The 13,872-nt window shown below is 39.2% G+C and overlaps 1 protein-coding gene, 1 non-coding gene and 1 pseudogene across 2 annotated transcripts; 2 read left to right on the forward strand and 1 right to left on the reverse strand.

The window, feature by feature from the left end:
- The first annotated feature begins 3,039 nt into the window (after positions 1–3,039).
- On the forward strand, positions 3,040–3,119 carry TRNAL-AAG (transfer RNA leucine (anticodon AAG)). The gene has a single exon. It is a non-coding gene; the product is annotated as a tRNA-Leu (tRNA).
- Positions 3,120–8,212: 5,093 nt separating this feature from the next.
- Positions 8,213–9,611, forward strand: LOC148298770 (uncharacterized). The gene is given in 1 exon segment (XM_088276651.1): positions 8,213–9,611. A coding segment is annotated over 1 exon segment (1,029 nt). The 5' UTR covers positions 8,213–8,582.
- A 2,386-nt stretch (positions 9,612–11,997) lies between these two features.
- On the reverse strand, positions 11,998–13,591 carry LOC148298771 (putative ATP-dependent RNA helicase spindle-E; annotated as a pseudogene).
- Positions 13,592–13,872: the final 281 nt, after the last annotated feature.

The following is a 13,872-nucleotide window of genomic DNA, read 5'->3' on the forward strand; positions in this document are numbered from 1 at the left end:
TCCAACCCCAACCCCAACCCCAACCCCAACCCCAACCCCAACCCCAACCCCAACCCCAACCCCAACCCCAACCCCAACCCCAACCCCAACCCCATTATTTAGATTTGCTAACTGGCTTAGGAGAATAAATGTATGCATGCATGATATGAGTAAATACTAATAATAAAGAATACGTGGATTATCATTATATAATTAGTTATCCAAGCGCAATGTCCAGCAAGAAGGGTGCAGCATCGATGCGTTATTTCTCAGAGGATAGCGCGGGCTTCAGGATCCAGCCGAAGACTGTCCTCATCATGAGTCTGATTTACATTGGCCTCGTCGTCCTCCTCCACATCTACTCCAAAATAGGAGCAGACACCAAAGAGCAACCCCTCAGCCCTTAAAACCAAAAAGAATCACCAGAACAGCCATCTGCATCATAGGAACCCTATACTGAATAAACTCTATGAATCACAACGACTCTTGATTATTTACATCATCTAATATATCTCACTTCATATCCACTCATATGCACTCATCTCTCCTCATTGTCCATTTCTATACATTTCACGAGTGCTGTTCAATCGATACTTCTGTAAGGTAACAAATAAAGTAAATAACAAAACTATCGATCAATCAAGTGGTGTTAACATACTCCTTGAAAACGATGCTCACACTATTTTCGAGGCTGCTCACTCTTTTTTATAATCCCTTAAGCGTCTCTGAAATATAAGTGCGGTGGCTTGTTACATGATTCGAGGACTCAGTTTTTCCCTATAAGTTCGTGTTCGTGATGCCCAATTTGCTTTAATTATTGGATATTTATATCGACACATTTGATTTGATTTGTTCCTTTTCGCCATAGAAGATGGTTGCCATGGACTATCTCGTTTATATTACGGATTAGGAAACTGCCTTCACTTCCTTTTCGAGTTTTTCGAAGCTAAAGCCAACATAGTTTTAAATGTTCTGTAAAGAATTTATGCATAACTTTGTCACCTTTTCTAGTTATTGAACTTGTTCTTTTAAGAAGTCCTGAGTTCTTTGGGCTATTTCACGATTGCTGTTGGATTGCTATCGAGTGCACTCCATCACATCACTCTTTATTGAGCTCCTCAAACCTTAAACCTGCAGGCTATGGCTATCCAGATTGTTTGCTATTTGAGTAACGTTGAAATTTATTGTTGTGATGGAGTTTTGCACTTGGACATTACTCGCTTAAACTTTTGAGTGAATGAGATCGAAGTTGGACTGCATTGGCATAACTGTCATTTTAAGAATCACCATTTAATCCTTTAACTTTTATTGGCTTTATTTATGTAGCTGTACAACTGCCTGGGCATCGGATAGCGTTCGCTTGATAGTTTGTAGTTATTTTTCAGTGTTTTATTTATTCAGGCTATACTCTTCAACTTGCCGGTTAATGCTATGGATTTTATTTGTGATTTCAGCATTAGTTTCATTAAGGACCTTTATTTCATAATTAATGAGATGCTTGCTGACTTAGTTATTCTTGGTTTGCTCAGCTGCATTGTCGCTAAGCATATGCTTCATTTGATTTAGCAACTTTTCGTTGTTTTGGAATGAGGCTGTGGAAAATTTCTATAGCTTCCGATTGAGATCTTAGATTGAGCTTTAGGCTTTAGAGATGTTAAGGGTGATGCTGGGCAATAGCTTGTTTATATTTTAGCTTATTACTGATTGAATCTATTTTTTAATTTGTTATTGACCTTTCGTGGAGTCTTCTATCACAAATGCTTTGATTTGACTTTAGAAGTGGCGCCACTTTTAGTTCTACTGTTCTGCAAATTCAGTGATCTCTGAGTGTACAATTTGTTTTATTTAATTTTCATGGCTTTAGCTACTTTGGCGTGAGTTTCCAGTCACTTCCGCAATCTTTTCCTCGAGTGCCTTGATTGATCGGGCCGCATTTGTATTGTTGGCTATGGAGTTCTACATGAGTTCATTCACACTATGGCTGATGACCTTGATTGAATTCTCACAAAATACTTTGATTTCCTCGAACTGCCCCCTGTGGTTACTACTAGCCTGCTGGACCTGGTGTGTGAAGTTTTTGATTTTCTCATTAATAATCCAGACATCCTCCTTGACTGACGCTTCGAGAGTCATGGCCAGTTGGTGCTGGCTTTTTAGTTCAGCCTGAAATGAGATGCCTTGGTTTTATATATCTATGTTGAATTGTTGCTGCGCTGTGTTTTGGCTTTGATGGGTTCGCTCCAAGTTCTCTGTGAATTTCCGTAATTTCTCTTACACTGATTGTTCTTGCTTTCTCTGAGCCTGACACAACTTCTGCACGTCCCCCTGGATGGCTTTAGAGTTAGTTCTTATTTAGTCTAACTCCTGATTTATTTCCCCTAATTTTTCCAATAGCATTCCGGTTGTCTCATCCATCTTTAGCTACTGCACCGATTTATGGCCCTTCTGACTGTAGTTTACATCCTCCTTCGTGTTCATTGCGCTATCCATGGGCGCTCTTTTGCAAGGGCTGACCAGTTTTTTGGTGGCTAGCTTCTCATATTTGATGGGCATTTTGGACTTTTTGGAGGCTTCCAAGTGACGAATCAGCTCGATAAACTTATTGTCGCGATCAATGCGGGCTGCTATTTAGGATTGCAACGCCATTTCGAGCTATTCAAAACGAGAGGGGCCTTAGAGGTTGGGCAATTACTTATAAGAGTAGTGATTGCGGTCCCGGTTTTTGTCCTTGCCGATAGTGATGGTTTTGGTGGATTTTGTGCCAAAGACTTTGTTTTACATTTTAAAATTATCGAAATCACTATTTTCATCTACGTTAAATCAAAAAGTATTCATTCAATACTGCCTTCATGATTTTCAAAGTCAGTCAAAGATTGGTTTTAGGCTTAGCTTCACCACTTATTGTGCTGCCCTCCCACGATTAAATCAATGAGGTTCCATCAGACTACCTGAATTCAGTCTAAAATGCATGATAGAGTCCAAAGTTTGCCATAGGATCAGCAGATGTAGAAGTGTGGAGAAAGTCCATTATTTACAAATTTAGTGCCACATCAGTAGAAAGTAGGAGTGGCCGAGTGGTCTAAGGCGGTAGATTAAGGCTCTATTCCGAAAGGGCGTGGGTTCAAACCCCACCTTCTACATTTTTATTGTCGTCCTTATTCTGCAAGGAACATGCATTTGAATTAATAAATCGATACGAAACGATGAGTGGCTGGATTCTTCCTATTTGTTTCATTTTCTAAGTTGACCTAAACTGATGAATGCTGAAATGAAATGGTGCCAATAGATAAATCAAAGACGTACTATTTTCATGACAATCTTTTATGAATCAATTGTGGAAGTGACATGAATAAATAAGACTACTGAACACTGATGTGAGTGCTGCAATTAGTTTTTAGAATGAAGACCAAATATGACTAATATAGCAAATATGGCAAATAGAACATTAAAAGCTTAAGAATCAATGCACGCTTTTACCCACTTTGAAGAGATTCGGCATTAATGTGGCTTCTCCTCCAACCAAAGATATATACTTTAATTCAGTTTTCAAATTTTATCTATTTCCAGCGACAACTGAGGCCTCATATAAAGATAGCCAGACAAATAAATCGATACTGTATCAATATAATCAGTGCATAGTTTCATAATAAAATTATCATATCTCTGAACAATCAGCACAATGTCTGCAGACTACAATGTCATCCATAGTTCACCCATGAACACCTCAAAATCAAAGCAATTGTATTCATTCTCGAAGTCGATTCGGTTCTCACCCACAAAAGAGTCGCTATGCAATAGATTTGCATACGATGGCAAAAGAACAGCATTCTAAAAAAGGGCAACTTCTTTCGGCTATGGAAAAAAAACTGATTTCGCCAATCGATAATTAGTCCCTCCTGTTGGCAACTACGAGCTCAAAAACATATTCGATAAGGATAAATAGCGTCGGAAGGGGTATAGTTTCATTAAAGACCCCAAGAAACCGACAATTTACAATCCTGAAATGTCAGGAGCAATTCCAGGCCCAGGGGCCTATCAAGATTATCGGAGTTCGAAGGTCGACAAATTTTCAACCCTCAATTATTCAATGGCTCTTCGTTTTGAAGACCCTTTAGCAAAGCATCAGAACGTACGAGTTAGCTAATTTAGCCGTTGGGCCCGGGGCAATATGAGACCATCCCAGCCCTCTCAAACGATGGGAATTATTATATTTCCCGCTATCAGAACTCGGGATGTGGCAAGATCGGAAGGTCTATGAGATCAACTCTTTAAAATAGAAGTAAAACTCCTGGTCCGGGCTCATGTAGATATAAATTGACTTTAGACCGCAATGACTCTAAGGCATGCTTAAATGCAACTGGCATATACTTTAACTCCAAGCATAGAAACATGGAGGCAGGAATGTTTTCGAAATCTGTGAGACCTGGCCTCGAAGATAAGAAGCCCGTCCCAGGCCCTGGCACTTAGTAACATTAGTTTAATAAGTAGTGCGAAATTCTCTGAGTTTGCAAACATCAATAAATCCTGGATGCGAGTCCCATCGCCAAGCCCATCAAAAAGATGAGACTTCAACTGATCAATTGATAGTTCTTAATAATAATGACAACTTTTGTAAGGCGGATCATATTCAAGTTTATTGTTGTTGCTGCTGTTCGAGTCGCTGCTGCTAAAGTATTTACTTTTCCGCAGCTTCTTTCTACAGCCTTTCCCTTTCTCGCGTTGCTAAAATTTCCTTGTAATCAGCATCAAACTGATCGCGTTCCTCCGGCAAAACCTCGCTTTTATTTATTTTGGTGTAGTGCCGGTAGAGCATCCACACTTATTTCTTGACATTATCCGCAAGCTCTGCCTCGAGGGGAGTCCCGAGTAAATTCAAAATTTGAACTGAACTACAAACACCTTTTAATTATTATACTTTTGCCACTGCGTTTTCTCGCAAGTTCAGATATTTTATTTGTGGAATTTATGGGAAGTCATTAAGAGAGGATATTTTATTCTTGCGGGCATGTATTTTTAACAAGCAGGGCACCTTTCCCAACTCCTTCAAAGACTATAATTAATTTTAGGCAACGTACAGCTCTTGCAATTGCTCCAGATCCTTTAATCCTTTCAGGCTTTTCAGTTTGTTTCCTCGGAGTTCTAACACTTACAGTTTGGGATGCCCTTCGAATTCCTCAAGAGTCGTGATGCAGTTGAAATTCAGATTAATTTTTCTCAAGTTTTTCGTGAGCAGAACCGGCATGCTTTCAATGCGATTTCCCAACAAATTGATTTATTTTAAATAAGGAAATACACTTTCTCTCGATAGGAAGGGGATTTTATCGATCAAGTTGCGAGATAGGTTGAGTTTTGTTAAAAACTTCAGATGAAGGAGAGTAGGGATTTATTTTAATAAATTCTGCGCTAAGTCGATTTCTTGGAGATGTGGGTAGTTTTAAGTGATGTTCGAGATTTCGGAAAGACCCATATTCCTGAGTTTCAGGCCTGTGTAGGCATATGAGGTTCCATTCATGATTTTAGCGAACGTATGCACATTCCCTGCAAATATTTTGGTCATATAGGCTCTTAACACTTATTGTTTGCGACGGAAGGTAACATGCTCTTCTAGTTAGAATTCAGGATCTTCGGGTTCGATCACATTTTCAGGTTATCCTTCTTCTGCCATTTGAAATGTTGTATATAAATAAGTTTCAAAAATATATGACAATATTGTACTTTTTATTGCTTTCAGAATGGAAACAGACAATGAGAAGGAGTGTAGGCTCTGAGAGAATCTATCAAGTATAATGATATTTAGAGTAAAATTCATCGAATGCAATTGGTTGATTATTATATCTGTTTGAATAAGGGGACAAGACTCGGAGGTTTACTGACTACTCATGAAGATAAATGCGACGAGTAGACTCCAGGAACACAAAAGTAGCAAAGTATAAACGTTTTGAATAATCGGAATGAGACCCCTAATTTATAAATAAATGTTTCAATCTTGTATACATAGCTCATATCAGCCATTTGTTTGTAGTCACTTTCCAACGCAAGAAGGTTGGTGGCTGCAGTGGGTAGTCGTCAGATTGCCCACATTAAGAACATTGCCTGTTACAGGGTGATGTTCTTTTTATTTATTGTTGAGGCAAGCCCTCCCCTCTTTGCTGCATAAAAACGAGATTTTTTTGAAAAAAACATGTTTAATTCCTCTCTAATTCTGCTTCATAGCTCTTCAACATAAAGGTGAGCCCTTTGGGTCTCGACGACTTGATCGTAAAAAGAAATAAGAGCATAATGCATTATATGTCAGAAAAGAAGAGACTCGGCAAGAATGAGCTTGAGGATCGAATCTACCAAATATTGGGATACTCCCAAGAGACAGGCGATGCTTCTTATGATGCAAGTCTCGAGAGAACACGCGAATAAATAGGAGGGAACAAACTTGAAAAGGAGTTAGATAATCTAACTTCGAAAAGCTGTAACCCTTTGCCTTATTTTAGAAAGAAAGAAAAAAAGACTGGATCAATAGATAAATTCCCTACCCAAGGCACCTGAAATAATGGATGAAATGAAACAGCTTGAGTGGAGATTAGAAGTTTTGAGGGCTGATCGTAAATAAAGAGAAAAAGTTTCTGCGAACCTCACGTTTGAATAGCTGTACACTCGGCAGAAAAATAAATATGCCCGGATCAGAGAAAGGAACAAAATGAAAATAGCAGATGACAAATACATGGAAATGCTAGGGAGTAGCCATTTTTATTATCTAAAGGCTTCAATTGCCACATTTTAATGCAACCATATTATTCAGCAGAGATATTTGTATTTGTTTTGCATCTCTATTTGAGCACCATGATGCGAAGGGAAAAGAGGAAAATTTAAGCATTGGATAAACTGGAGAAACATATTTAGATGCTCGATGACAGCATTAGGGCCACAACCAAGGAACACAACTCCATAAAAATTAAGGGCAATCCAAATAATCGTTGAATAGTGAATGATGTGACATCAGAAATGAAATCAATTTAATATAATGTTATTAATCACAATTGATCATACAATTTAAATATTTATACATGAATTGAACATAAAAAACTTATAGAATGAAATTGAGATGAAAAATGATTGAGAAAAAGTGATTAAAGAAGAACGATACAGAGAGAAAGGCCTAAAGTAGGATCGCCATCTTCTCTCAAGTTCGTAAAACAATAAATATAATAAATTTGTTAAAATGTATAATTAAGTTTATTTTAGAGATGTATTAACTTTATAGCTTAATACTAATAATGAGGAGTGGTACTACGCATCATCTGGCGCTATTACGTACGGCTTCAGATGCTCGCAAAAGGGACACATCCTATTTTAAGCCAAAGTTAGAGGCTTTGTCGGAATAAAATTACATACTTTCAGCATGGAGCGTGGAGGATCTCAATTTAATATAAAACAAATAAGTGGCTCACAGTAAAGCGATTGAGAACAATCAATCTCTACAGAAAAGGGCATTGCATTCAGATATTTCAAGAAGAAAGGGTACGAGGACAGGTGAAGCCAAAAACAGAAGGAAAGGCTTGAGCCTGAGGTAAATCAACCGAAAACAGGACAATGGGATCAAAAGCCGGTTTTAGTTTTATCATCGACTTGACCTTTCGCTTGAATCCTCCAAAGAAGCAATGCAAAACATCGGCTCACTCGAGCAGTAATCTTGTATGAAATAAACAAACCAACAGGATTTACCCACAGCCGCCCTCAAACAGTAATAGGATCTCAACTAATGGCCACATCCAACTCCAAATAGGAAAAATTTAACCAGTTACCCAAAGAAGTCGGCGAACCCTTGCTATAGCGATTTTCGTTATAGAAAAGCAGGCAAAAGATAATCGTAAAAGGTCTACCATACAATAAATATTCTCTACGCTGGCTTACCTTTATCAGGCGAAACAAAGGCAGAAATTCGCAAAATGAAAAACACAGCAGAGAATTGTAACATAAATCCAAAAGAGCTTTTCACTCACCACAAAAATAGTAGCCAACAGCGGCTCAAGAGCAGTGAGCGATCATTCAGTAATTTCATGCACTTCCAATCGAAGGGCAATAACAACAACATATTTCAAAGGTCTTGATTCTTTACTGTATTCCATCTGTCCATTCTTGGCAGCAGGAGATAATATTGACGAACACGCATATTATACATATATCGTATACTCAAACTCTTATAAATATTGCAAATGGACGCTAAAAAGATCCTATAAAATTGTGTGATCGATAGCGAGAGGCTCTTTCAAACTGCCTTTGAGCCTCCATAATCGGATTTATAGTGCAAAAAGAGACTGCTGACATTAAAATTGCAAGCCGAATACAAATAAATTATCAACACGATTCAGCAGTAGCAAGCAATCACTCAGCCAGCCGGAGAATTGACGAAGTAGAAGAAGCAGGAGGAAACTTGCATACAAGCAATGATATCTGAAATGGTGACTCCCTCGGACGAGCAGCGCAGAAAAATTAAAACCTTCGAAAAATACTAGAGCAATGTCGATGAGGTGGCGCACGAAAAGCTCATTCCTGACGAGACTCGTTTGAATTAGAGAAGCTAAGCCTTAGTAGTTGGACGGAAGCTCGAAATGGGTCTTTCGGATGCAACTAAATTAGGAACTATTCGAGCAGGATCTCTTCGCAAACTAATTAAGCCCACGTGGCATGCACCCTGGAAGCTGTATCGCGTCATAGTTGGTCATCAGGGATGGGTCCGATCAGTCGCTGTCTCTCCCTGTAACTCCTTCTTTGCATCTGGGTCGACCGATCGCACAATTAAATTCTGGGATTTGGCCTCTGGGTAATTAAAAATGTCTCTGACAGGACATATTAATACTGTCCGAGCTTTAGAGTTCTCCAAATATCACCCATATTTATTTTCTTGTGGAGAGGATAAAGCTGTGAAGTGCTGGGATTTATAAATGAACAAAGTAATCCGAAATTACCATGGTCATCTCAGCGGAGTCTACTGTTTGAAAATTCATCACGGGCTGAGTATCCTCGTGACTGGCGGGCGTGACAGCACTGCAAGAGTCTGGGATATAAGAGTAAGAAGGCAAATTCACTCCTTAGTCGGCCATTCTCATACGGTCGGCTCCATCATCACCCAGGAAGATCAACCGCACGTCGTGACCGGAAGCTACGATTCATTTGTGAAGCTTTGGGACATTGGTCAAGGAAAGTGTATGAAGACTTTGACAAATCATAAAAAATCAATAAGAACTATGGTTGAGCATCCCAAAGAGTATTCCTTTGCCACTGCTGCCTCCGACAATGTCAAAGTCTGGAAATGCCCCAATGGAGAGTTCCTGAGAAATATTTCAGGCCATAATTCCATTATCGATTCGATGGCTATCAACGAGGATAATGTCCTCGTTACCGGGGCCGACGACGGGACCATGAAGTTCTGGGATTGGGAAAGTGGTTACAATTTCCAAAGTTTCCAATCCCAGCCCCAGCCAGGCTCAATTTCAGCAGAAAACGCAGTATACTCTTTGACATTTGACAAAAGTGGCACAAGGCTACTCACTGGCGAATGCGATAAGACAATTAAAATGTATAAAGAAGACGAAAATGCAACTGAATAAACGCATCCCTTGAGAACCTTTAAAATGTAATTCAAATGATTTTAAACCTATGGTATTTTTAATCGTTGATTTCGTCATTCTGTTTGCATTTCTATATAAAATCTCGGCAATTAAACTTCTATTTATACTGTTTGGCTTCATACTAGAGATTTCACATTTTCTTGGAGCTAGCTTATAAATTAAATAAATCAGAAGCTCAGCTACGAGCCATAAATCTGTCCACATTTTATGAATGCTTTGCAGAGAACATATGCTTTTCTATTTTTCTCCAGAATTATTTGTTCTCCTGAGAATCGAAATTAATTTTGCACTCAGTGAACTTTTTGAGGACTCTTTCTTGTTAATCGAAGGTGGCACATATGTTGCACTAAAATAACTAAATTTCTTTTTGTTTCCTTTCAAGCCGTTTCAAACCCTCACTCTATTTTTTAATGAATGTCTCGATCGATTCCTCGTCACCTAGAAACTTATGTACGTTCTAAAAAGGCCCATACATCATAACTTTCTGATTCTCAAGCTATGCTTCGTCATTGTTAATAACGTAGCCCAACATATGGTCTTTCCTGCAGTAAAGTTTGGATTTTTAGATCTTGAACGAACCTCGATACTCATTGAGAGGGAGAATCCTCTTCTGGGTATCGTAGATGCTTAAATCATCGATGATGTTTATTTCGTTGGGCCAGCAGCTCGAGCATATAATGGAACTCTTTTTGATGGTCATAACTCGAAAATTGTAGTAAAGATCCTGATGGGTTTTGAGCTTCCATTTGCTATACTACTCGTAGTACTGCACCTTGGTGGATTTCAAGGGCCAGCACTAGTTGATTGGCTCGGCATCAAATCGATTGAACTGCTTACTGCTGATCAGATTGTTGAAAATGTGGTGCCACGTCTATTTTGGCGGCTTCGGCTTAGTGTTCCGGAACAGACTGAGTACACTTTATTTGGTTGTCTTTTCGGTCCTCTTGTCACACATAATTGATCGGTTCTTCTCCCAGAGGGCAAACCGGCGTATATCTCTGATCGTGTCGATATCTTAATTGGTCAAGAAAAATGGGAGTTCTATGGCATCCTCATCAATGATAACTTAGTGATAGAATTCCTCACTGATGTGGGGCTCAAGCAGAACTTTCTTCACAGTCATCATCTTGATGAGGATCATCAGTTTCTTTTATATTAAAGCGCACTAGCCAACATAATAGCGGCCTTTGCTTGAGAAAATACTCTCAGCGATGAGCATATAGTCTTCATTATGACACGGTCTGATGTTTACCTTATTGATTGAGGTGTTTAAAATGAAAATAGGCTTGAATCTTTGAGAAACGTATGCTTGTTCATAGGTATATGACACTTTTGAGGGAGTGGTTGTCAGGTATTTGAATATAGGGGAGGCATTGTGGAGGCTTGCCTTTGTGTAGTTCGCCGGCAATAAGAATTTGGACATTATTTAGCAGTGCCCTTTGATGCGAATGAAACCTCCATCTACAAACTATATGTCAGCTTCTTAGTACGGGTAAATGTATTCTCTGAGGTTTTCGATTGTGGTTTATTTAGATTTGATGACGCTAATAACATTTTGTATTTTCTATTTCTTAGTGAATTTCATTTTTTACTTCCACTAAAGAGAGCAAGTTGTATCTTCGAATGCCATCGATAAGCACAACAAGATGAGCTAATTTTCAACATGAACTGATCTTTTCACTTCGATGTCTAATTTATAAAGCCTCTTTTTTAAATCCACGAAAATTTTCAAGATGTCTCTCATGACCCAAGGGCTGATCCCGATTCGATTGCACCACTTGCGTTCCCTATTTTCAATGCCTCTCAGGCAAAACTTTTACAGTTGCTCATCTCCTCTTTCGCCATCTCCATCTCCTTCCTCTTCATCTTCCCGTTTGGTCACATACTTGCTGTTCTTCTGGTCGTAGAACTCTTACTTCCAGTGGGAAAATATTCTCTATCTCAAGAGAAAGTCATTGTATTCGCCTTGATCATACTCTATTATTGTATGCATGAACGCTTCAATATTATCCATTTTCTCCTCGGGCTGGAAAAACTTTTTCTGCGTCATGAGAGTAGAGGCAATCCCGAGGATAGTATGGGCTATGTCAAATTAAATTGACAGGATAATCATTTTGCTTATACGAATACTGCACGGCATGCTCACCAAAAACTCTCCCACTTGAGTTAGCTTCAGGTTTTACCCAATGTACTTGCCGTTTGCCTAGACCTCCCCGACATTGTTTAAAGCTTATTCTTCCAGGAGATACTGAATGGCCTGATGGATCTCGCCCACCTCAGGCGGCTCGATCGCATTTAAGAAAACATCATACGGGTCTTCAAATAGATCTGAATTGTATGTCTTGTCAATTTGTTTGGCCCTCAGAATGATCATTTCTAAGGTCACGCATTTGATTTATGGTAAATCGAAATCACTTAAATCGCGAAACTGTTCTTTTGTGATTAATCTAAAAGCCTGCCCATCAGATGTACGTCCCACTCTTCCTGCCCTTTGCATTAAATTGGCTTTGCTGGCTATTCTGGTTTCGAAGTTAGTAATACCCTTTGACTTGGAAGTTATGTTCTTCCTATTCAAACAGAAATCCAATTAAAAAGCTGATCGTAAAGTGTTTCGGAATAGACTGAATGTACTTCAATGATCGAGTCCGATTTTACTCTCAACTACCTCTCTATAATTGATTTGAGCAGCTTTATCTCCTGCATGCCGGGCACAAATATTAATATGTCGCCATTCGCTTCCTACTTTTCGGCATTCCTCAGAAAGTATCTTATAATCTAAGTCGCAATATCATACGTCGATTCCTGCACTCGCACATCCTCGTCTAGATAGTAGTTCGGGAACTTGAAATTCTCACAAACATTCTTATTCTTCAGCACATCCCTTAGGTCCTCCAGAAAGTACTCCTTCACCCTATATTTGTTCTCGTCAGGGAGCTAGATTCCCTCGCATTTCGTGCATCTTGCATAATCTCGGATGATTTGAGCAGAAAAGGGATTTTTGCTATTTTATTTTCCTCGCCCCCTCTCCCTCCTCCCGCTGGGCTATTTCTTTTTCGTGGCGTAGACAATCTAGGGCCGGTAGAAGTTTTGGGCCTAATCATTGTGGGTGGCAAAGTACTGGCAAAACTGCTCGGAGTTGATGGTGGCAGACATTATTATCAGCTTGACATGCTTCATCTATTTTTCATCTAGGATCTTCCTGAGAGCAATGAACGTGAAATCCATCTCCAATGACCTCTCGTGCACTTAATCCAAAACGATGTGGGTGTAGGCTATCCTCCGATTGAAAAGCAGTTCCTGGATCAGGATTCCGTATGTCATGAACCTGATTCGGGTGTTCTCTGATAATTTTGAGTCCATCCCGATCTGGTAGCCCACTTAATTTCCGATGGATGTCTTTCTTTCCTCACTGACCCTCCGAGCCAGCGCAGTCACAGCCAAGCGGCGAGGCTCACAAACAGCAATGTTTGACTCAGGATGCTAGTCCAATATGAACTGTGGGACTTGAGTCGATTTACCGCACCCTGTCTTTCCACTTATAATTAAGGCTCTCCCCTTCTCGATTGCATTGAGAATTCGCTATTTGTATGCAAAAATAGGCAGCACATTTTTCTGCATCCGACTCAACTAATTATTTTATAATACAGGAGTCTATTAGCTATATACCGCTAATCATAATTAGATTATTGGGACTGTTGTGAGCTTCCATTGGTCCTTATTTGAAGTGCGATCATGCGAATCACTCCCAAGCAATTGCTGACAATTAAATCAATTTTTTATGAAACTTTGACTATATTACACAACCTACTAAGTATATCTATGAGTGTACTTAATGAATCCATTCGAGAAATACTTTTTTTAATCTTTCGATTTGGCCAAACCCACGCGAAATTCAGATTAATCTACCAAACATGTAGGTATCGGCGGGAATCGGTGGATGCCAATGATGCCAAAATGACTTGACGGTTGAGTTGCGGCCTCATAGGCATATAGAACTCTGCTGCCACTCAATCAAAAAACTTATAATCCAATAAAAGTTTATTCATATTGAATTATATTACATATTGCCACATCTCTACATGTTTGTCATCTTTGTTTGCTCGAGATTGGGCAACAGACGATAACACACAATTGATAAAAATATTGCAAACAATTGCTAGCAATTTATTACTTATCATCATATTTATAATTGCTCGAGTCGCAACAGATGATTCATAGGCACTCTCCGAGCCACATGTAGGCAATGCTGCATCGCGCCGAGCACCTGAAC

Source organism: Brachycentrus maculatus, unplaced genomic scaffold (genome assembly GCF_059751285.1).
Source record: "Brachycentrus maculatus isolate JH-2025_06_01 unplaced genomic scaffold, ASM5975128v1 h1tg001623l, whole genome shotgun sequence".
Lineage (NCBI taxonomy): Eukaryota > Metazoa > Arthropoda > Insecta > Trichoptera > Brachycentridae > Brachycentrus > Brachycentrus maculatus.